General features: G+C 64.0%; 1 protein-coding gene across 2 annotated transcripts; it reads right to left on the bottom strand.

The window, feature by feature from the left end:
- Positions 1–1,555: 1,555 nt before the first annotated feature.
- STAC2 (SH3 and cysteine rich domain 2) lies at positions 1,556–23,461 on the bottom strand. 2 transcript variants are annotated; one of them, XM_044999413.1, is made up of 11 exons: positions 23,079–23,461; positions 11,771–12,077; positions 10,879–10,976; positions 10,402–10,486; positions 9,745–9,857; positions 9,278–9,341; positions 9,094–9,155; positions 7,699–7,796; positions 7,276–7,327; positions 5,171–5,308; positions 1,556–3,445 (listed from the first exon to the last, which is right to left on the bottom strand). In XM_044999413.1, the coding sequence occupies exons 1-11, from the start codon at positions 23,166–23,168 to the stop codon at positions 3,341–3,343; spliced, it is 1,212 nt and encodes a 403-aa protein (XP_044855348.1). In that variant the 5' UTR covers positions 23,169–23,461; the 3' UTR covers positions 1,556–3,340. The 2 variants fall into 2 exon arrangements, with proteins under 2 accessions (XP_044855348.1, XP_044855350.1); XM_044999415.1 differs by lacking the exons at positions 1,556–3,445; positions 5,171–5,308; positions 7,276–7,327; positions 7,699–7,796 and adding an exon at positions 8,057–8,617 and having other exon boundaries at positions 9,020–9,155.
- Between the last annotated feature and the right edge of the window lie 889 nt (positions 23,462–24,350).

The raw sequence follows: 24,350 nt of genomic DNA, 5'->3' as shown, positions 1-24,350 counted from the left end.
CCAGGCAGATACCAGGGTGATGGGCAGGTTAGCTAGCGGGATGGGGCTGGATGGCCAGAGAGGAAAGTGTGTGTGGGAGGGCGGGGGGGGGGGAAATGGCTGGATGGATAATGTGCATACAGATGGATGATGTGCATGGGGGTGGACGGATGGAGAGAGGAGTGTGTATGGGGCTGGCTGGCCAGAGGTGTGGGGGGGGGGCGATGGATGGATGATGTGCATGGGGGTGGACGGATGGAGAGAGGCGTGTGTATGGGGTTGCCTGGCCAGAGGGGTGTGTGTGGGGGCAATGGATGGATGATGTGCATGGGGGTAGATGGATGGATGGAGAGGGGCGTGGGGGGGGGCTGGCTGGCCAGAGGACTGTGTGTGGGGCTGGCTAGGTTAGATTAGCTCGAGGGGGAGATATAGCGCTGGCTAGCGTGGCAGGTGTGGCCGGGCTGGGGCACTGGATCACAGAGTGATGGATGGCTGGTAACAAAGTGCTGTGAACCGCAAAGCACCAGAGCCAGGAAAGTGCTTCTCACCCACCTAGGGACGTGCGGCTGAGTGTGAGCCAAGCGTCCCCGTGGGACGGAGGAGACGGGGCTCGGGGGTCTTTGGCTTGAGGGGTCTCCGCTCAGGCACAGGAGCCTGCGGATCTCCCCACCCCCATCCCCACCAGCAGGGCTGGCACTGGCTTCTGCTGCTGCCCAGCGGCTCTGGCAAAGGCCATTAAGGATTCCAGTGTCCCCACGGCCCCATCAGCAGCCCCCAGGCTGGCTCCGGGGCATATGTTTGTAGCATCGCTGGCCTGTCCCTGCTGGAACAGATCCAATTACTTGGGCTAATTAAGTCATCGCTCCTCTGACCCCAGCCGCCTGCCTCGCTCGCCCTTCCCTGGCGTGGCTTTGTTAGGAGTTCAGGCCCTTCCTGGCTGAGCCGCGCTCCTGGGCCCATCCAAGGACCACCCCCCACCCCTGCCCCTCACCCACCCCACAGCCCAGGGCCCCACTCCCACTCCAGGATCTGTGTTTCGAGCAGGTGACTGGAACTCAGGCTCTTCCCCACCGCCCCAACGCTCCTCAGTCCTGCCCCTCCAGTCCCAGTCCACACTGGGCCAGTCCTGCGCTGGGGTCCCTGGTTTGCAGCACCCGCTGCTCCCCCTACCTATAAAACAACTGTGCGACAGAGTTCCCAGGGCCAGGGAGTCCCAGGTGCTTGCTGCATAGGACCTTGGCAGCAGTATAGTCTAGCGGTTAGAACAGGAGCACGGGACACTCTGAGGGGCGTGTGAGCTAGTGGCTATAGCAAGGTGCTGGGAGCCAGGACTCCTGGGTTCTAGGCCCAGCTCCAGGAAAAAGCCTGGGACAGTGATTAAAGCAGGAAAAAATCCATCTTTTCCCAGGGCTAGGAAGGTGCATGGCTCTGTGGTGAGACTAGGGGACTAGAACCCAGGACGCCTGGGTTCTATTCCGAAGGCCGACGCTCTTAGGCAAGGCAAGCCAGCCGCAGTGACCGTTCCCAGCTCTAACGGCCACCCACGTCCGTCTCGCCGCTCCATGCCTCAGCTTCCCTGGGTGCCCTGGTGAGGGGAGGGTGTCTGAGGTGCCTCAGCTGCTGTAGGCAGGCAAAGGGCACGTCCCAAGCTCATGGGCTGACAGGGCAGAGGGGGGGTCCCTTTGCAGCAAGCCGTCCCCACTGGCACAGAGACAAACCACCCAACGCAGCCAGGAATGTGACACAGTAACATTTAATGTGGAATGAGGTGGGCCAGGCCGCTGGCTGAGCTCTCATGCATCCTCTATGTACAGGTGATGCGCCGCGCCGCTGGGTCCGGACCGGCGCCGGACATTATTGCTTAGGTGAGTTGATCCGGGCGTGAGGCCGCCCCCGTCAGGCTGCGGTGATTGTGTGCACATGGGGGGGGGGGGGGTCATGGCTGGTGCCAGGGGGACCTTGCCGAGGGGGCCCCGCAGGGCACCAGGATGGAGGGAATCCCAGGAATCTGCCTGGAGCCGGTGCCTGGGAACCCTTCCCCAGCAATCTAGCACTGAATGGCCCCAAGTTGGGGAAGGGGTCACCCCGCCCAGGAGACAAGCGCTGCCCCATGCCCGTGCTCTGCAACGCCCCCCTCGGTGCTCCAGCGACAACCAGAGTCAGGGGGAGCGTGAGGCCGGGCTGTCGACCCACCTGAACCACAGCCCTGGGGAGGGGGCTGCAGAGATGATCCGGGGGTGGGGGGGCTGCACTGATGGAAGGAGTGCAGAGCAGAGACGGGGGCTGGCATCGGGCCAGGGAAATGGGTGACGGTGCTCCCAGCCCGCCAAGGAGCAGGGATGGCAAAGCCCATGGGGGAGGGAGGAGGAGCTGGCAAGGACCCTGGATGGGCAGGGAATGCCCTGGAGAGAGGGATGGGTCCCTCGCGCTTTGAGCCTCCCGTGGATCTGGCCGAAGATTCCTGAGGTTGGGTAAATGAGTCCATGGAGGAGCCACCAGTGCCGAACAAACCTCCAGGGAGGCAGAGCTGAGTCATGAGAAAGCCCCCCCTCCGCACCCCCCCTCGGTCCCACAGAAAACGCAGGCCTGCCCCTTTGCTTTGACACGGACGACTCCGGCCCTGAGTGGTTAAAGGACAAACTCACGTGGTTTCCAAGAGGTCCCACAATTAAACTAACACACAGAGATGCACAGACAGACAGACACGCTACACACAGTCCCCATGCCCCTCCGAGCCACGAGGCCAGCTAGGAGCCGCTGGATTTCCACACATTCTACGCATGCGGGACGGCGTGGGCAGCAGTGTCCTACCGGGAGCCGGGGGGCACTACGAGCGATTAAGGCCCCCTCCCTGCGGCATCCCGGCCGGCTGGATCTGGAGTTGTCCTGCAGCCGACTCATGGCTCAGTCCGGGGAGTGCTGCCCGCCAGGGAAAAGACAGAGACAGGGATGGGGCGAAGGGTTAGATGCAGCTGGGGGAATCTCCTGCCACTTGCTGCACTGCAGGGCTATTGACACACATGCTGCTGGGGAATCCGTCGCCCCTGCTACAAAAACAAAGCCGGAGGGGGGAGGATCAGGCAGGCTCAGCCTAGACAGGAGGGTGGGAATTAATCCCCCACCTGCTTCTGCCCTCTGCTGGCCAACAAGATGGCAGAGAGGATGGCATTAGTGCCGGCCTGGGAGTAGTCACCCTCAGAAGAAACCCCTCTGAGTCCAGTGCGGAAACTATATTAGCCGAGGTGCTCCTAGCACAGGGAAGTGGCGAGGGGCAGGCTAGTGAGTGCTGGGCTGGGGCGGGCTACAGAGGCCCCGTCCCCGCTGCCGGGAGAAAGAGGGTCAGACGACTCAGTTGCTCCTTTCAGATCTCCGTCAGGGCATCGGCGGGCACCAGGCCTCGTTTCTTGCCACTGGTCACCTTGAGGAAGCCCTCATTCTCCTTGCTTTTCCCCACACCAACGCAGATCTGAGGGGGGGAGAGAGAGAGCATGTCAGGCATGATGCCAGCAGGACCCAGGCATCCAGCACAAGCCAGCTGAGAACGGGACACACTCGACACATGCCAGAGCCAGATCAGGGCCCACGTACACTGCTGGCCAGTAGCATGCAGCCTCCCCCGCCCCCACCCATCTGTCCCTGATCCAGAGATCAGGAGCCAGCAGCAAGGGCTGGTCCTTAGAGCAAGCTGTAAAGGCTAATTGCTGTTCTGAGCTCCGCAGGGCGGGAGTTCAGGTCCCAGGGGCGGGTGTTACAATCAGATGCCAGGGGGAGAAATGGAGTAACCGGGGCCCAATTCCGCTCTCGCGCTCAGCGGTGTAAATGGAGGAAGGCACCACAATAAAGCGAATCTGCTAGAAGAAATGCTTGGAACTCTGAGCTGTCTTCTGAACACTCCCCCCGGCACACACACCCTCTCTGTCCCTCGCCCACCCTGGCCTGGCAAGATTGACTCATTCGTTGCAGCAACGGAGCGAGCAGGCGGCTGACGCCAGCGAAGAGCTGAGCGCGGGCGAGTTTGTGCCACCAAAGCCCAGGACCCCGCTGCCAAGTAACAGCTTCAGACATGAAGCCAGCAGGGTCGAGGCTGCTGCTCTCAAAGCCCAGGAAACATCTTGCTCTGGGCTATCGCCCATCTCCTGGGCTGCGGGCGCTGGGCAGAGACAGGAACGTCCCCCTAGCAAGCCGCTCTGAATGCCCACTCGGTCCCGACAGCGAAACGAGATCTGGCAGCGTTGCTTTCCGGGCCCGGCTCCCCAGCTGGGGCAAATCGGCTTCACTCCATTGACCAGAGGGACGGGGCAGCCCCTTTCCAGACAGGGGAAGGGATCAGGATCCTTATTAGGGTCCCGGCAGTCGGGCCTGGAAGAGCCCTGGGGGCTTGGAGTTCAGCCCTGCTGCAGCCCCCCCACCACAGCAGATCAGCTGGGAAGCTGCCACGGAGCTGGATTGCAGCCCAGGGCTCGGTCCGAAGGGTCTGTCCCCCCCCCGGGTAGTTCTCGGCGAAGTTTCCAGCCCAAACACTCTGAGCCCCGCGTGCATCTGAGCAGGCACATCTGCCAGAGACGGGCTGTGCTGGCTGTTGCCTCTGGGCGGCAGGGCCTCGGGGGCAGCAGGAGGCGGCGCATGGGGACAGGCGACACACCCTCCTTTGGGGAGTCTTAGGGATCTGCCTTGGCCTGGGGTCAGCTCCAATATCCCCCAGAGAAGAGGCAGGGCGACCGTCTGCGCAGCCCCGGGAGCTGGAGAGGCCGGAGCACATGGAGAGTCCCGGTCCTGGATCCACAGGTAGGGGTGTGTGTGTGTGTGTGTGTGTGTGTGTGTGTGTGTGTGTGTGTGTGTGTGTGTGTGTGTGTGTGTGTGTGTGTGTAGACTAGACCCACTGACCTCGGGAACATGTAAGCACGTCGCTGGCCTCCCCACTGGGGTCACCTGCATCCACGCACCACAGGTCCTACACCCCCCACCGCACAGATCCCCACCACTCTGCCCCCCAGCAGGGACCCCTCACCCCCCCAGCACAGAGACCCCATCCCACTCTGTCCCCCATCACAGACTCCCCCCCGGTACAGCCCCCCTTCCTTATTCTGTAGCCCAGCCCCCTCTGCCAGCACAGACTGCCCTGCCGAGACCTCCCCTGCTCTGCCCCCCAGCACTGCCCCCCCCCAGCCAGGCCAGACCTCCCCCGCCATACCTGGCTCTCCTTGAGGCTCATCTGTCCCTGCTCCTTGTTGCCGTAGAAGGGCCGGCAGCACCTCCAGACGCTCTCGCCCGGGCGCACTCTCTGCACAAAGTTGGCGGGGAAGAAGCCCACCCGGTCGCCGATCTTGCCCTGCAATGGCAAGTTGGGGCCGTGAGGTCGACGCCTCCCCCGGACCGTGCCTGCCAACCGGCCCCCCGCTGCCCCGCCACGTGGAGACCCCTGCGCTGGGCACAGGGCCGACGGCCAGCGAGCTGGTGGCACGCGGGTGCCACCCACCGCAGAGCCCCAAGATGACGGCAGCTTCTGGCTGGGCTCGGAGCAGGGAGCCGGGGGGGTGGATGGGTCGGTGCCCCTATGAGGCAGGGCTCCAGCTGGCATTGCTTTGAGCTCCAATTCCCAGCCAGGCCGGGACCCCACCCTCACGGTCAGCGACTCCATGGCCCATTACCGCCCCCGCCCCATCGCCTGGTCGCGCTGGCAGGTCCCTCTTGGCATCACCCGCCAAGGGGGATGTGGCCAGTTTAACCAGGGGAGGAGGAGCTGGGCGGGGGGGGGGGGGGGAAATGCAGAGGGCAGGTGCCAGAGAAGGAACTTCCCAGGCGGGTGGGGGGCGGGGGTGTGGGGGTTGTTAGACTGCGGCTCCATCACCTGGGAGAGTTCAGCTGTATCTCACACACACACACACACACACACACACACACACACACACACACACACACACACCGTAACACTAGTGCCACCCAACACACACACACACACACCGCAACACTAGTGCCGCCCAACACACACACACAGCGCTGCCCATCTCTCTCTCTCTCTCACACACACACACACACACAGAACACCGCCCATCACACACACATACACAGACAGAGCGCTGCCCATCTCTCTCTCACACACACACACACACACACCCCCGGCACTGCCTCACACCTGCCCCCGCAGTAACCCGTTCACACGCCCGTGGGCTGGAGGGGCGGCCGTGCCCGGCGAGGAAGGGCAGGGAAGCAGCGCACCCGGCTGAGGCCCGTGGGGTTTGCCCCCGACCCCACCCTGCTGGCAGGCTGCCAGGCCCAGCCGCGCATCTCGCACCCACGCTCTCAGAGCCGCCACGTCAGCTGGGGGGGTCCGTCCCCATGGCAACTGGGAGAGGCCGCCCGACGTGCGCCCGGTGCATGGAGCCGGGCGCCTGCCCACCTGCTCTGAGGACGTGGCACAGCAGGGGGGCCGCGCCCTGCCAGGGCGATGTGGGGGATCCCACCCAGGACGGGGGGTCGCCAGTGAAGCCCATGGGGGCAGGGACCCCAGCCAAGTCCAGGAGGCGACACCAGTGTGAAGGGGGTGTAGACCCCAGTTCCCAGTCACCATGTCCTGAGTTAACCCTTCCTCCCACCCCTCCAATCTGCCTCTCCCCCCCCACACCCAGCCCCCTGCTTGATCTGCCCCTCCACTCCCCTGCTCAATCTGCCCCTCCCTCCTCCCCCCCCACTCCCAGCCCCCCTGCTCGATCTGCCCCTCCACCTCCCCACCACACCCCCCGATCTGTCCCTCCCCCTCCACACCCAGCCCCCTGCTTGATCTGCCCCTCCACCTTCCCCACCCCCACTCAATCTGCCCCTCCACTTCCCCACCACATCCCCCCATCTGCCTCTCCCCCCCACGCCCTCCCCACTCAATCTGCCCCTCCACCCTGTGCCGGGGCGGGGGGGGGGGCGCTGCATGTGAGGCTGTTGCAGCCCCCCCCCCCCCGCCTGCTGCAGCATCTCGCTGGCTGGCTTCCGAGATAGGTTTATGGCCCCATTTATTTCCTTCCCAGCTGCTCCTAACTGCTGCAGTAAATGCGGGCGCCCTGCCCCCCTCCGGGCCAGCCAGGGGGGTGGGGCAGGGCAGGGAGTTGCTTGGGGGGGGGGCTGATGTGGTCTTGGGGGGCCCCTCTTTGAAATCTCTGGCCTTTTTCTCCAAGACCCCAGAAACCCCTGAGCCCTCCCTGCCCAGCGCCCTGCTGTCCCCCAGCCCTTTGCACCCTCCCCGACCCCCCACCCCATCCCCTCCCGACCCCCATACACTCCCCACAGCCCCCAGGCGCTCTCACTAACCTTCCACCAGTCTTCATTGGAGTCATCGACCAGCATGATCCTGTCTCCGGGTCTGGGGGGACAGAGATATGGGGACAGGGTGTGGGGGTGGGATATGCCAGCCCCATACAGCCTCCTGTCACCCGCATCACTGCCCACCACAGGGCAGCTGGGGAGGAGACGGGTGCCCCCCCACTCTCCGCCCCGTGGCCGGGGGTGCCCTACCAGCACCACGGAGCCGAGACCCTGGTGCATCGGCCTGACCCACCCCCCCGCCAGCCCCCGCCAGCCCATTCAGAGTCAGTGAGGGGCCAACACCTGCCCACAGCTCCCTCCTAGGGCTGCCCCACGGGGACTCAGGGCAGCCCCCCTCCCCCCGGCTCCAACACGCCTGCGCGCTCTGCCCCCAGGCTCATGGCTGCCCCCTAGGGGACGGGCACTTACTGCAAGGGCAGGTCGTTGTGCTCCTGGGGCAGGAACTTGTAGAGAGCCACGTAGGAGTACATGGGGGAGACGTCCTTCCGCGAGGAGCCCCCGGCAGCCTGCAGCGACGGAGAGCAAGGGCCCCGAGCCCAGAGTCACAGCCAGCCAGGGACAGGCCCGAGCTGGACCCATGTTCCCCCTGGCCCGCGCCCCATGTTCCCCATAGCCCGCGCCCATCGCCACTCACCCCATCGCCACTCACCCCATCGCCCACGGCCACTCACCCCATTGCCACTCACCCCATCGCCCACGGCCACTCACCCCATCGCCCACGGCCCGCGCCCATTGCCACTCACCCCATCGCCCACGGCCACTCACCCCATCGCCCATGGCCCACGGGCCCCACCCCACGGCCCGCGCCCCATGTCCCATGCCCACTCACCCCATCGCCCACGGCCACTCACCCCATCGCCCAGGGCCCACGCCCACTCGCCCCATCGTCTGCGGCCTCCCATGCCCCAGACCCATCGCCTACACCTGTGCACCCCAGCCCCATTGCCTAGGGCCCGCACTCCATCCCAATCCCCACCCACACGCCCAGGGGCAGGAAGCTGGTCGGGGCATCCTTTGGGGTCCGAAGGCAACTCAAGGAACCAGGGGATCCCCACCCCAGGGGCAAGTGGAAGGAGTCAGGGCTGCAAAGAACAGGAGCAGAGCCGACTCAGAGTCAGGGGAAGGAGCCAGCCGTGGCCCTGGGGGCAGGGTCTGGGGGGCAGCTCCATGCAGCTGGCGGGTCTTAGGGGGGGTCTCTAGCGACACGGGAGCCAGCTCGGGGCGGCAGGAGGACGTGGGACAGGGCAGCAGGGACACGGGAGCCAGCTCGGGGCGGCGGGAGGACGTGGGACAGGGCAGCAGGGACACGGGAGCCAGCTCGGGGCGGTGGGAGGACGTGGGACGGGGCGGCGGGGACACGGGAGCCAGCTCGGGGCAGCAGGACGTGGGACGGGGCGGCGGGGACACGGGAGCCAGCTCGGGGCAGCAGGACATGGGACGGGGCGGCGGGGACACGGGAGCCAGCTCGGCGAGGCGGGAGGACGTGGGACGGGGCGGCGGGGACACGGGAGCCAGCTCGGGGCGGCGGGAGGACGTGGGACGGGGCGGCGGGGACACGGGAGCCAGCTCGGGGCAGCAGGAGGACGTGGGACGGGGTGGCGGGGACACGGGAGCCAACTCGGGGCGGCGGGAGGACGTGGGACGGGGCGGCGGGGACACGGGAGCCAGCTCGGGGCGGCAGGAGGACGTGGGACGGGGTGGCGGGGACACGGGAGCCAGCTCGGGGCGGCGGAGGCGCCTGGGGAGCGACTGTGGGGGAAGGTGGCCGGGGTTAGCTGTGGGGGGACATGGGGCGCAGCTCACCTGCTGCTCAGGACTCTTCTCCTCTGAGCTGGGACCTTCGGCCTCAGGGGGGGCTGTGAACACTGAGAGAGAGGGAGACAATCAGCCCCGTGGGCTCCCCCGACAGCCCCACGTCCCCGCCCCCCTGGCCAGGGCCGTGGAGTGGGGGAGCCGGGCGGGGGCCCCATACCCTGCCCACGCTTACCGCTGTCGCTGTGGCTCTCCTCCGCGCTGCCGTCTGCGTCCTCCCCGGCCTCGTCCCTCTCATTCTAGGGAAGACGGAGACACCAGGGGTTGGGCGGAGACTGGATGGGCTGTTCCAGCACCGCCCCCGCTCCTCCCCAGTGCCAGCTGCACCCCTCTCCCCCAGGAATCTCCCATTCCCGAGTGCCGTCCCCACCCTCCTCTAGAGGGTCCAGCCGAATGCATGTCGCCCTCGCCCACCCCAGTCTCATGGCCCGGGCCCGAGATGGGGACTGGGACGATCTACCAGCGCTGGGTCAGGATGGGCTGGAACAAGGGCCGAGGCAGATCCTCTCTGGAGGCTGCTGGGCGCAGACAGACCCCGCGTGTCTCTCTGGCTCCCCGCCTGCGCTGCCCAGTGGCACCGCATGGGGGCTCCGTGACATGCCTGGGCTCGGCTCGGTGCCCCCGCCCTGCCCTGGCACATACCAGGCTCCTGGTGGGTGACTCCGAGGTGCTGCTGAAGCTGGAGCGGTTCAGGTGGGCCAGCGAGGTGCCGTAGCGCAGCGTCTCGTAGATGGGATCCACCCTCCCGCTGGGGCCTGCAGAGACGGGGGAGGGTCAGGGATGCCAAGCCAGCCTGTAACCCAACCATGTGCTGGGAGACCCTGCACCAGGGGGAGGAGCTTACTACATAAGAGGGAGGGGCTTGCTACAAAAGGGGTGGGGCTTAACGCCGGTGGCCCTAGGATCCCTTTAACCCTCTCTCCTTGCAAGTGCTGTAATTAGGGTGACCAGATGTCCCGATTTCATAGGGGCAGTTCCAATATTTGGGGCTTTGTCTTATATAGTTGCCTATTACCCCTCCACCCCCATCCCGATTTTTTACCTTTGCTATCTGATCACCCTCGCTGTAATCCCCCTCCCTTCCCCCCCCCCAAAGGGATCAGTGGCCCAAGAACATCCCTGGGGTCCCCCCTACCGCTCCAGCACCACCCACAGAGACCCCTCCCCAGGGCCAGTCACACCCCCCTGCTGCAGCGGGCTTTTGGTAGATCCTGATAAAGGGAACCTGAGGATTCGTATGGCTCAGGATCCCTCCCCCCCACAACTACTCCAGTGGGACAGGGCTGGGGGGGGTCTCACCTGCAGGGGGTGACTCCTTGGAGCTGCCCTGCTGATGGTCCTGCACCAGGAGGGGGGAGCTGAAGTTGCGCCGGAAGGAGGTGGCCTGGCAGGAGAGGAAGGAAAGGGAGAGAAATGTAACAGTGACTGGGGGTGGCGGACAAGCCCCTTGGTCTGCCTGTGGCCCCATAGCCAGCGGGGCAACCCCCACCCCACTGCTGTGGTAGCCCAGACTCAGAGGCACCTCCAGACCAGCCTCACTTCCCCCCGCCCCCCGAGGGGCCAGACAGATACAACCAGGCACATGGGGGCGACAGTTTAACTAGGAGTCAGGACTTGAGCTCCCAGCACCCCCGTCCTTGCCAGCAGGGGGTGGTCGCGTTCCAGGTCTGCAGACGCGCACGTGTGTGTGATGTTCCGGCCAGCAGAGGGCAGTGGCGTGCCAGGGACAGAGGCGGGTGATGTTGCCCCCCCGGGACCAGCTCGGCGGACGCTTACCGTCTTGCCAGGACACTGCTGGTGCGAGACCTCCTCCGAGCACCACAGGTGCACGCTAACCTTGCACGTTTTACACCGCAGGCCTTGCTTCGAATTGCCTGCAATACACCAAGCACACACAGGGGGTGGGTGAGAGAGGCCCCAGCCTGGGGGGTGAGGAGGGGGCAGGGGAAGGATTTAGAAAATCCCCCATGGGGTCTCACTGTGGGGGAGGCATGAGAGCAACCAGGATTTGGAGCAGAGCCAGACCTTGGGGCAGGCAGGAAAGGGCAGGATCAGAGTCCTTTGTACATTGTGGGAGGGGAAGGGGGGCGTCAGAAACAGCCCCACCCAGAGGGCACCCCCTCTGCAAGCTCAAGGAGGGAGAGGAATGAAGCTCAGAGCTGGAATAGCAGGGGGGCTCCAGGGCAGGATTGAGGGGCATCAGCAGATCTGGATGGGGATGGGGGTGCCCAAGCTGGGAAAGCAGGGGGCTGGGGGCTGCGATCGGGGGGCAGAGCTGGGTGGGGATGGGGGTGCCCAGGCTGGGAAAGCAGGGGGCTGCGGGCTGGGATCGGGGGGCAGAGCTGGGTGGGGATGGGGGTGCCCAGGCTGGGAAAGAAGGGGGCTGCGATCGGGGGGCAGAGCTGGGTGGGGATGGGGGTGCTCAGGCTGGGAAAGCAGGGGGCTGGGGGCTGCGATCGGGGGGCAGAGCTGGGTGGGGATGGGGGTGCTCAGGCTGGGAAAGCAGGGGGCTGCGATCGGGGGGCAGAGCTGGGTGGGGATGGGGGTGCTCAGGCTGGGAAAGCAGGGGGCTGGGGGCTGCGATCGGGGGCATCGGCGGAGGCCGAAGTAGCAGCGCGTCCCTGGGTTAGTTCGCCTGCCCTGGGAACGGGGTCCCCGCGGCACCCACCTACGATGAGCTGGTGGCACATCTCACACGGGCTGTGCTTCTTGAAGACGTGCTCCTGGAAGCTGTGCGTTCGCATGGGCTTGAGGGGCGCCAGGGTCCGGTGGCAGGCGATGGGCGAGTGCTCGGCCCGGGGCAGGACGGCCTCGGTGGGCGTCGGCGGGGGGGACGGGGGCGGCAGGGGCGTCGGGGGGCTGAGCAGCACCTCGCAGGGGAGTTTGAGCTCGCTGTTGGATCGCAGGAAGAAGTTCTCCACGCTCTTGCTACGCAGGATGGTCTTGAGGGACAGCGAGCGCTTGAGCCTCTGCATCTGGGGGGGGCGGGGGGGGGAGCAGAGCAGAGCCCCGAGGAGCGTCACAGGGAGAGCAGCGCAGGGCACGGGGGCTCTGACTACTGCCCCCTACCCCACCCTCTACCCTAAGCCCAGCATCTCAGCCCAGCTCCCTCTCTGTGTGACCCCCGTCCCGGGGCTGCGTCCAGCCAGGGTCCCCCAGGAACGGGCCCCAGGGGCGTCGCTGCCCAGCTGGTAAACGCTCAAGGGTGTGTGTGAATGGCCTGGAGCAGGTTGCGGGGGGGGGGGGGGGAATGGAAATGGGCCCTGGAGCCTCCCCCCATGCGGGCCCCAGCCCATCTGACAGCAGGGGGCAGCAGCACGGTCGGGGGGTGTCTCTGTCCCAGCCCAGGATGGAGATGTTTTTGTTGAATCTGTTAATCCCCCTCCCCCGCAGAGGCAGCACGAGGGCGGGGGAGGCATGGGGGGCAAAAGAAACCCCATCTGGTGATGTTGGGGAGGCGCCAGGCCTCTCCCGTCCCCCCTCCACAGAGGAATGGGTTAGCAGGTCCTGCCTCCTCGGCTTGCACCCCTCGGTTCCCATCCCCTACCCCACCCCGTCCCGTCCCCCCCAGCCCCCTGCTCGCGAGGTACAGGCTGATCTACGTAGGGCTGCAGGGACCCCCCCGCCCCAGCATCTGCCCACAGGCCAGCCGGGATCTCAGCGCTTCCTGCGCCCCAGAGCAGGCCAGGGACTCAGCCCCACGCATTTCCCACCCCAGATTGGGCTGGGGCTCTCGCCTCTCTGGGAGCAGAGGCAGGTGCAGAGCCAGGGATCCAGCTCTGAACCTTTAGGAGAGCAGCTGCCCCTGCCAGGGATAAAGCAATCCCACCGATAGCCCCACCCCCACCCATAGCTCCACCCCCATCCCATAGCCACACCCCCATCGCTTCTACTGGCTCCTCCCTTTTTCATCTCAACCAAGGGTTAAAACCCTTTGGGTCACTGGGCCACTAATATCACTCATAGCTCCACCTTCTCCCCTTAGCCACACCCACTGCCCATGGCCACACCTCCACTCCTTAGCCACGCCCACTACCCATGGCCACACCTCCACCCCTTAGCCGCACCCACATTCATGGCTCCTCCCTTTCCCATATGCCTTTTCCCAACCCCACTGTGACAGCCTCACTCCCCGCACAGACACATCCCTTGGGGTGCAGGATCTCCTCAGCCCAGTGACTGCTCTTCCCACAGCGATACAGGCCCCGAGTCTCCTGTCTCTCCCCAGCATGTCTGCCCTGGAGGCCGCTCTGAGGCAGGGAGGTGGAACATGTGGAGGGCTCAGCGCTGCTGGACGTGGCACATGGGTCCCCAACCCACGGGATAATAAACCGGGAGAGACACCAAGCACAAGGCGATTAGCCACGGACAGGACCCGACACACACACAGAGCCCGGGGCTGCTGGCGGCCAGCTGAGGCCCCAGCTCCGGAGCTAATCGCCTGGAAGCCTGGTGGGAATCCAGCTGTTCCGGTTCTGGCTGAGCCCTCGCTCCCCGGGGCCCTGTCTGAATGGGGATCGAGGGACCCGGTGTGGAGCTCACCCGCTCACCCACAGCATCACGGATCTGGGGTGCAAGCAGCCAGCGAGGGGGGAAGCACAGGACTGGGAATCAGGACTCCCGCCCAAGGAACGGCCAGTGTGAATAACACACGCGCTAGCCCTGCAGCACCGTCCCTCCCTGCCTTGCTTTCCCCATCTGTGTGACAGCACAGACTTCGCAGGCTAACCGCACCTGCTTTGAACCCCCGGCTGCACCCCAAGGCAGGCGCCACAAGGGGCATCATGTCACTGTCGGCGCAGATCTGGGTCATGCTGTTGCCTTGCTGCGTGCTGTGTCGGGGGAGACCCCTCCATGAGCCGAGCCCTGCACCATTTGAGCTAAGGGGGAATCCCCAGGAGCTGCTGCCAGTACAGGGCTCGTGACACACAGTTGAGCAGTGCTGATCCTATCAGGTGGGGGTTACTGGGGGCTCAGACAACTGCGAGCTCAATATAATAGACGGGCCCTTTCCTATCCTGCTGCCACAGGATAACAAGCCAGACACAGCCACAGTGGCTGAAGCAAGGGCGACATGAAATAATCCCTCGCTGGGGCTGAGGTTTCAGACCAGCTTTGAATGAGCCTGGCACCCAGCTCCATCCCGCCACTGGCTCGGAGCGGTCTCTTGTCCTTCATTTATTCAAGGTCTGGCACAGTCCCTGCAGCCCTGCTGCAATGGCCCCCGTGGACGCCAGAGCACACGTCTGCCTCGGCCACGCCCGCTCCCACCACCGTGCCACCCAGGGACCCTGGGGCTGCTGCAGAGGAGGTGCTGGGGCTCCCAGACTGTGTGCGTGGGTGCTGTGGCAGGGCTCTTTGGGCCAGGGGGTCCCAGCGCCCGTCACCCCCCAGAGGCAGGCCCAGGGCTGTTCTCTGCCCACCCTGGCCAGCATGGGGCTGCAGGGTAGGGTGCTCGGCTCGGTGGGGGAATCGTGCTGGGAACAAGGGGGAGGCCAGTGACCACCACTGCAAAGGAGCTGCGGGGCCAGTTTTTGGGACAGGAAGGCGCGAGGATCGCAGGATGCCCAGGGGGACAGGGAGCCACCAGGCTAACCTGGCACAGCCACAATTTCTGGGCTATTCCAGAGTCCCCAGCCCAGCTCACTGAATCTCAGCTGTGTGAGGGAGGGTCCCCTCTCACCTCCCATGACCACCAGAGCCACATAAGGGGCTGCGTCACCTGGTCAAAACAAGGCAAAGGGCAGCAGGACTTCTGGGTTCACATCCCAGCTCCTTGGCTGTTTTGCTGGGGATCTGGAGCAAGTCCCTTCCCCCACTCAGTGCCTCAGTTTCCCCATCCATGAGACGAGTGAGGAGCTTCGCAAGGCACCCTTGGGAACGGACAGGACATGCCCCATACCTCATCCTGGCACCGCCCCCTGGGGGGCAGTGGGGGGAGGCACAGAACCCAGCATGCAGATGGGAACAATGGGCTGAGTTTTCAGGACCATGCACTCAGTTGATGGCATTTCTCCGTCTGCCACACACTAGTTCTTGGCCGCTGCATCTGGTCAATTCCAAAATCGCAGGCAACGTTCTAGGCATCTGTGGCCAGACCCCTGCTGAGTTTGGAGGGACAGAAGAAAACCGAAAGGGGAACCGTGGGGGACACATGGAGCTCCTGCCGCCTGACGAGCACAGACACAAGCGCCTCTGCGGTTGTCTGGAGCTCAAAGAACTGGCTGAGGATGCTGCTAACGCCTCATAACACACCTCAGCTCGGCTCGTCCTCCCAAGAGTCTAGCAAGAGCTGACACCCTGAATGATTTACCCCGGCCCTCCCCCAAATCATCATGGGGCACATGGGGGGAGGGATTGGGGGCATGCACAAAGGGCCCCTGCCGGGGGCGGGGGGGGGAGATTGGGGGATTCTGGTATGGGAGAGGGGGGCAGACAGAGCCCCTGGCATGGGTGGGAAGGGGGAAATTGAAGGCACTGGGGGTACATACAGAGCCGCTGGTATAGACCCCCGGCCTAGGGCTAAGCCCCCTCCACATCATAGCCATACAGAGACCCTCTGCACTGGCAGCCATGCCCCCCCCCGGTCACCCAGCACTCCCAGCCCCCTCAGCCCTGGGGTACACCCTGGCGGGGCTCACAAGCTGAGAGATATCGGGATGCCGGGGGGAGGGGGGCAGGGACAGCCCTCCCCCCCGGGCAATATGCTTTGGGGACAGATCAGGAGCTCCGCAAGGGCACAAGGCAGGGGGCAGCTCTTGGCTGAAATGGGGGGGGGTCTCTCTTTCCCCTGCAGTGACCCCCCCTCACTCTCCCCATCTCCCTCCCTCTCTGCTAGCTGGAGCTTTGTGCTCCAGTGCGATCCATCTCCCTCCCCCTCCCCGGGGGGCAAAGCAGCTGGGGTGGGCAGGTGGCCTGTGTGCCAGCTGAGTCAGAGGGCCCTGCCAGCCCACGGGAGGCGGGTGGGCAGCGAGGGTCCGCTCCGTCACTGTCTCCAGACGGACCCGGTCCCAACTCAGGGGGGCGTTGGCAGCAGCGGGCAGGGTGCCCGGGCGGATGCTCTCAGGCAGGATAATGGCATGCCGCTTGGCTGGCATCCCGGTCCTTCCTCGGGGAACGAAAGGTGATTAACCATGAGCACAGGGACTCGTCAAGAGATCTTAATTAGACTGGAGCGGGGGGAGATGCCAGCCTGGGAAGGGGAGGGGTGAAAGCCTCCTGCCCCCCTCCAACCCCAGGCTCTGCTGATGCCACTCCGTCCCAACCCTCGTGCACCCCCCCTTCCTGCTCCCCTCTGGGGCCTGCCTGTTTGATGGGACCATGGACTGGATCCGCAGTTGGTGTGAACAGACCCCGCTGGAGTCCGGCTCATTCCCACCCGCCCAGCAGCCGGTCACAGGCACCCAAGCAGGATTCTGCCCCCTGCCCACGGCACCTACTCCACTCCCCCACCCCCCATCCCAGCCCGGATCCCCACACACAGCCTGGATCCTAGATCCACCCACCCACCCCACCACCCTGTGCCCCCTCTTAGAGCAGCCCCAGAAGCTCCAGGGCTGCGTCTGTAAGGGGCCGGCACTGACGAAAGGACAATTTCCACCCAGATGGAAGGGGAACGGCAGCTCACCAGTCAGGATCTGCCCCCACTTTCCAAAGCCCCCCGACTTCCCCTGCAGGTCGGGATTGAGGGGGCATCAGCAGAGCTTGTGGGGGCAGGGCTGAGATATCAGGGGTGGCAAGTCGGGATTGAGGGGCACCCGCAGAACTGCAGGGGGACGGGGTTGAGAGCGCAGGTGTGGGGGGAGGGGGGGGCGGAGGGGTTAGCCAATCACTCCCCTACACTCCCAGGTGACTGGCCAATTTCACTCTTTCAGTAGCACTAAACTGATCCTCCGTCCCTCCCCCCCCCCCACCCCCAGTTAAAACCCTAATCCCCAGAATCTTTCTTTAATCGCCTAACATCTGCGTGGACATGTGGGTGTCTACAGCTGGCTGGTTGTGATGCTGGGACTGTCTGCGTGTCCCCCCAGCTTCTCTGCCTCTCGGCAGTGAAATCTCCCTGAGTCCATTACAATCCCAGCTCCCCAACTCTCAGCGCCGGGTCACCCCCAGAACTGGGCTGTGCTTTGGGGGTTGGGGGTAAGTCTCTGGCGAGCCCTAGGGCTGCGATTGGGGGGGGCACTGTGCCAGGGTCACGGGGTGGTTTGTTATTATAGGGCTGCTGGCGAGGGCTGGGCACAGTTCCCTGCTTTGTTTATTGTAGGGTTGCTCCTGAGTGCTGGGCTGTTTCATGTCGGGCTGCTCTCATGGGTGCCAGGCTGGGAAGGTGGGTGTCTCGGGGAGGATAGTAAATGACAGTGAGGATGCAGACCCCCATCCGCAGGTGATCCCTCCCTCGCCCGCCCGTGCCCCTTTAATTGGATGCTCAGAAAAAGCTGGCAAAGCCAGAATCAAAGCCGCCATCTGAGGATGCGAGAGACATTCCCGAGGCCGTGGCAGGGAGGGAAGGGCCGGGAGCCATCCACAGCTCTCGCTTTTATCCCTCAGCCGCTCCCCTGAGCTATAAAGCCCGATATTCGTTGACACTCGGCCCTACCCCGAGCTCTATTTTTAACCTGCCCTAGATGCCGCTGCACAGAGCAGCTGAAAAGGCGGCAGGTGCCGCAGTTCGGAGACGGGATGAGTCCAGAGCGCTGCCCCCTCAAACGCCTTCCCAAAACCTCTCCCCTCCTGAAACATAACTGCCCCCCACGCCTGGCACGTGCCCCTTGCAGGGGCTGACCCCAGAGCTTGGTGCATGGGGCGTTACTGCGGGAGGTGCAGACACACAAACCTGCCACTCGAGGGGGCCAATGAGCCCTGATGCAGCCGTACCCCGGTGTGAGGGGAACGCCCCTCCTCTGAGAGACCTGGCGTCACCCACCCCACCCCACGGTTCTCCAGACAGCCAGGTGCCAGCGGGACTGGAGCCAGCGGCCCCTGGAGCTGAAGGAGGAACCCCTTGGGCTGGGAGGAAGTAGGAGTTGGCTGCAGTTGCTGGGGCAGCCAGCAGAGGGGAGAGGGAGCTGCCCCAAGCCAGCCAGTGCTGCATGATGGCAAGATATTAACCGGATTCTTGGCTAGCCAGGGGTAGGGGGCAGGCAGGGGAATAGCCATTAACCCTCAAAATCCGTAATGGCAGCTCTCTGTGGCTGACTGTCTCCAGGCGGCTCGGCTCATTTCCGGGGCATTGGATGCGCTGCGGGGCCAAGACCCGGCCCCAGCCAGCCCTCCGCCCTGGCCCAGACGAGGCCGGGATCAGACCCCCTGCCCTGGATCCAAACTCCACTGCTGGGCACCCAGCCCCAGAATAGACTAAAAACCCCAGATCCAAACGTCGGGAGATGTTCAAAACCCGGCTCCTGCTGCCAGCTTTGTGGATTGGGTCCCTTCTTGAGCACTGAGACTGACTTGCTGCATCACGTCGTTCCCCCTACCTGCCACGGAGCCCCAGTTCCTCCAGAGGAGCGTGAACCAGGGCAGCCCTCCTTGCCTGCTACCTCAGCTCAGCAGAGGGGGTGGATGTCCCGCCGTGCCTCACCGTGTGCCAGCTCTCAGAACCAGGGCACCGGATTTTGCATCATGACATTTACCACCTGGATCAGAGAGGGTTAATCAGTCCATCCCAGGGCAGATTCACCCACTGCAGGGCAGGGGCAGCTGGCAGCCGTAGGGGAGGGAGAGGGGAAGGATCAGACCCCCTCCAGCTGCTGAGCTTTGCTGCCAGGTTTGATCTGGGTCAGAACCAGCACCAGAGAAAGCCCCAGGGGATCCTGAGGCCGAGACACCAGGGGACCCCAAGAGGCTGATCCTGGCCCTGCCCCTCCCTAGCATCAGTCGCCTCCTCTTCCCCCCACCCCCCATCCTGCCAGGATCCCAATCCCACTGCACTGCCCCCTCCCATGGCAGGGCTCTGGCAATATCACCTTCCCTCTATCCCCCTCATTGGGTGCTCACTCCCTCTCCCATTGCCCCGCTCCTCCGTGGGGCACAGAGCTCCCTGGGCTGCTGGGGGAATTTGCAGGCGTCACCCTCCAGGGATCCTGGAACGCGCTGCGGCCGGGCACCATAGCCCTGCGGGGGGATGGGCCCAGGGCCGGTGCAAGGATGTTTTGCGCCCTAGGCGAAACTTCCACCTTGCCCCGCTCCATCAACTCCCCCCTCCACCCTGAGGCCCCCCCCATGGCAGCTCCCCCCCTCTGCCCTGAGGCGTCCCCCCCACGGCAGCTCCCCCCCTCCACCCTGAGGCGCCCCCCTTGCAGCAGCTCCCCAACCCCCACCCTCCGCCCTGAGGCACCCCCCCCGCCCCAGCTCACCCCCGCTCCACACATGAGCACGAGCACCCCAAGCACGCCGTGGCTGCTTCACTTCTCCCGCCTCCCAGGCTTGCGGCGCCTAAGCTGATTGGCGCCGCAAGCTTGGGAGGCAGGAGAAGTGAAGCAGCCATGGCTTGCTCGGGGAGGAGGCAGGGCAGGGGTGAGCTGGGGCAGGGAGTTCCCCTGCCTGCTGCCCCCCACCCTTACGTGCTGCAGGCGGCCCTCCCCGCGCTCCCCTGCCCCAGCTCCCTCCGCCTAAATGCCGGCGGCGACCGTTCTGCAGAGCACGGGGCACCAGCTAAAAGCTGCTGAGTCCGCAGTGCACAACTGAGGGTTCTGATTGAAATCCCCCCTCGTCACCGGGCCTTCCTGATTTCAGGGCCCAATTCCCATTGTCCTGAAGCCTGATGCCCCACCATGACCCAGGGGCCCCGCTGCCCCACGTCCGCACATGGCCACAGGGTCCCCACGCTCCCTGTACCAGCACAGAGCGAGTGGCAAAATGACCTGGCAGCCTTTGTGTCTGCTCTGTGCTCTGGCCGCAGGTGGGGTGGGGTGGCAGGAGATCAGGCCCGTGGATTCCCCAAACACGCTGCCAGGCTGCCCGAGATGCCTACGTGCACAGCTGGGTCTGCTTGGAAGTGGGTCAGGGAAAGGAGCGGGGGACCCTGCCTGGCAGCTGGTCCGATCTTTATAAGCCACCAGACAGGTTTTTAAATGGAGAATGAATTCGAGTGGCAGGAAAGTTTCTTTGGCAGCTCCAACCCCCTTTCCCTGCAGTGGGATAAGCTACAGAAATCTCCCCCGCCCGCCCCCAGGGGTCAGCAGCCCCAAGGCCCAACCGGCTCCTTGCCACACCCTGCTCTCACCTGCCCCTTCTGCAGAAGCTGCAGAAGCCCCCCCTGGCTGGGTCCCTGGGGAGATCCAAGATTTGAAAAGGGAGAGACAATCAGGGCCGAGATCCCAGGACTGATCAGCTATTGTGTGAGCTGATTAGCAGCCTGGAGGAGTCCTGGCCTGGCGGAGGGGGGGCGAGATCCTGGGGATAAGGGGCGGGAATTTCAAGGCCCATTGAGCCCAGTTTGTCAGACTCCCGCGGAGGCACCCGGCCCTTTGCGGGAGGGGAAGCCCAGCAGCCCCCAAAGGAAAGTGCCAGGGGTCTCTGCTAGGGCCTCTAACCACCCCCATCCAGCCCCCTCACACGGACCCATCCCCTGACTGGCCTCCAGATTCCTGGATCCTCTTCCCAGTCGTCCTCCTTTGGCAAAACTCTGCTCCCACTTACATCGGGGTCCAAGGCGGGGGAGGGGGGTTACTCTGGATTTACACTGGGGTGGGGGCCCACTTCCTGCCAGCCCCCCATCCCAATGGATCCCTTGGCCCTCCTCCCCTCCCCCACCTCCTTGGGGGAAAGGCCGGGGCAGAGTCAATGGGAGTGTGGGGTCAGCTTCCTGGGGTTCCCACCACTGCACTGAGCCAGGCTTCCCCACATCCGGCCTTAGTATTGTGTCTCCCCCGCACCCCCCATTCCCTGCCCTATGCACAACGTAGCATGGGGCATCGGCACTGCAGCCCCTCAGGCCACCCCAAAACCGATCCCCCTGGGCAGCTCCCCCATGCTGGTCACCATTCAATGCCAGGCTGAAGGTGTGGGGGGCTGGAATTTATTCAGCACTAATCCAGCATTTATTTGGGGGTCCCCTGCTGGGCAGTGGGGTGACCTCACCCCCCCCTTCCGCCACGGAGCATTGCTGCAATAACTAGATCTGCTGGGATTCTGCACCCACGCCCCCTTCCCTGTCCCCCACCCCCATGGTGCTGGGGAGTCCCCAGGTTAGTGCTCCAGAATCCACCTGCCCCATGCAAACGACGCACCCATCTCTGTGGCATCTGATCTCATCACAACCCTGAGTTTGCTGTGTTGAGAGATGAAAATTATGCTCTAGAGTCCGTCTCTGCCCACCACAAAACCCACCGCCTCTGGATTGCACACCCAGCCCCCCTCCCAAACCCACCGCCTCTAGGCTGTGCGCCCAGCCTCCCTTACGAGCCACAACCACACGCGATCCATTTTACTCCGACGTGATTCCAGAGCCGAGCGTAACCTGCAGCTGCTCCACGGATCGCATGACACGCCAAAGCTGCTGACAGCACCCTTTGCAAAAGGGAAACGAGGCCTGATTCTGTTCGCATTTACACGGGTGCAAAACCAGCGCCACTCCACTGGCATCAATGAAGCTACTCCTGATTTATACCAGTGCGAGAGCAAAATAAAGAAATCACACCCTGAACTTTTCCCCATTACAATCCTCTGCTCATGCCAGGGCGGCACTGGGGCTCCCCTAGCCAAGGGCCATTGTAAAATCTGCACCCCCCTTTTCCCCTGCAGCTCAGATGTAAGCCCTAGGGGTCAGCCCACCATTACACTACTCCAGTATCACACCCGGCTCCACTGAACTCCAAGGAGTTATGTCAAGCAAAACTGGGGGAGTACAAAGAGGATCAGATTGGGAATCCGGAGGCCCTGTTTGTGCTCCGGGTCTCGCCCTGCTGCTGTATTTGCTTGAATTGATTTAATTTGAAGCTGTGTGAACCCCAAACCCCCACATTTAAATCTCCCGCTGAATCCGTTCTCATCTTTCCCCCCAAACCGCTTCTGATCCCAAGTGAAGGAAGGGGCTCCCGCCTCTCTGCTCCGGCTGCTCAACATGCACAGAGGATGCCAACAAAGCCTGCAATTAAGCTGGTGGGAGAACAAGTGACATTGCTGCAGATACACACGGAGCTACATGGCCTCTTCCCAGACATCCCCACGCTAAACCGCAGCAACCCTCTGGACCCCTGCCTCACCTCCCCCTGCCTCAAATGTGTGGCACCCCCCTTGCCACGCGAGACACCCCCTCTCCCATGCACCCACCTGCCCACCTATGATCCAGGGGTAGGGTGACCAGACAACAAATACGAAAAATCGGGATGGGGGTGGGGTGGTAATAGGAGCTATATAAGAAAAAGACCCCAAAATTGGGACTGTCCTTATAAAATCGGGACAGCTGGTCACCCTGTCCAGGGGAAAGCAGAGAACCACAAACACCAGAGCAGTCCCAGCTGTTTTCTATTTAAATCCCATTTGCCTTTTAAATCGCTGAGGTCAGGAGAGAATCCAGGCTCCAGCCTGGACGCCCGGACAGTTTTTACAACCCAGTTATATTTCAAGCAAAACAATCTCCCCCCCCGCCCCCCCGCCAGAGTTTAAGCCAAATTATGCAGCAAGCGCGCGCGCGTGGGAATCAGCCAGCCCCCCTCGGCTTTTATCTGATTTGCTTGGCCCTTGGGTTGCACAACCGGGGGGGGGGGCGGGTTCCAGCCCAATTCCAAGGCTGCGCTCACATCTGGCCAGGAAAAGCCACCCAGAGCCCCAGAGAAGGGCGGCTCATCCCCACAGCCGGCTGGGGCAGGGTGACACTGGGGAGCCATCATTTGGAAATCGAGCTGGAGGGGGGGGGACACACGCATTGACACCCCCCCTTCAAGACGCGTTGCGGGGGGGGGGGACTTCAAGTGAATGTTTTCAAAGGAGGGTGGGGACCTACGTGCCCCTCGGTCTATGGGTCGGAGAGTTACCTTCGTTTCGTGGAGGCTGGAGATGGTGCCCGGGGACCGCTGGGCATCTGGGGTTTGCGGGTCATTCTCCTTTTCGGTTAGCTCCGTCATGATGCTGGTGCAAATAGGTCAAGATGGGGGGGGGGAAGATCCCCCCCGCGACCTCTCTGGTTTTCAGAAAAAGAATAAAAACCCGCCTGGGTGCTCCCGGGGTGGGGGGGGGCAGCCCCGGCTCCCCCTGTCCACACTTGGAAATCGAACTTCTTGATCGCCCCTGATATTAACTCGAGTACAATAAATCCCCCCCCCAGACGCGTAGCAAACCCCGGCCCCTGGCTTGTCCCGGGCACCCCCCGAGCCCGTCTCCACGCTCCGGGACTCGGCCGGGCTGCTCGGCGCTGGACGCAGAGTGCCGGGCACCGCGCGGGGGACACACGTTTGATTTAGGAGGCTGCCTGGCTCCGCCCCCTTCGCTTCACGAGAAGTTCATTAACCTCGCTCGTTCTTTGGCTATGCTAATGAGGGGGCCGATTGCCGCCTGCCCATTGGCTGCCCGGCAGGGGGCGGAGCGGCCCCTCCGCTCCCCGGCCCCAGCCCCGCTCAGAAGTTCCTCGGGCACCGTGGGAGCTGGTCAGTTTCAGAGCAGCCCTGGGGGCGAAGGTGCTGCCGCACCCCCTGGCTAGAAGCGGTTTCCATCATATCCAGGGGTTACACTTTGGGCTTCAGTGGCTCTCAGCACCCCACCCCCCCATACAAATTGTTCCAGTGCCCCTGCCCCAGGGGGTGCCAGTATCTTCGGTGGGATCAGGTGGTTTTTCGGGGGTATCCCCAAGTCTATCCTGCTGCCCCCCCCACCCCGCCATCTCCCCTCAGCCACGATGCTCTTGGGTCCTCGTGCAGCCCCGCACGGTTGGAATCTCCCCACCTTGCACGGCGGAATAGTGCAAAGGCTGCAAAGCCGGATCCTGGATTTGTGTGTGTGTGTGTGTGCTGGTGGTGGTGGGGTTATGTGGAAGCATTTTCCCTTTTTTAAGGTGGAATTTTCCTCGCTGCCTGCTGTCAGTGAGCACTAACATCCCCCTGCGGGTGGGTGGTTTTCCTTCAGCCCCCCCGAGAATAAGACCCATTCTCCGCTGCGCCCCACTCGCTGGTCCTCTCTGGCATGCTGCCACGCATCAGTCCACCCCCCACCCCCACCCCCAGCCTGCTGCCTGCTAGGCCCAGCTCCCAGACATCTGCTCACACATGCAAACAATGAGCTCACGGTCAGGTTCTCAGCTGCCGCGTGTGCCT

The sequence above is a fragment of the Mauremys mutica genome, chromosome 25 (assembly GCF_020497125.1).
Source record: "Mauremys mutica isolate MM-2020 ecotype Southern chromosome 25, ASM2049712v1, whole genome shotgun sequence".
Taxonomy (NCBI): Eukaryota; Metazoa; Chordata; order Testudines; family Geoemydidae; genus Mauremys; species Mauremys mutica.
Note: the sequence above shows the minus strand (reverse complement) of the source record. Positions and strands in the feature narration are given on the sequence as shown.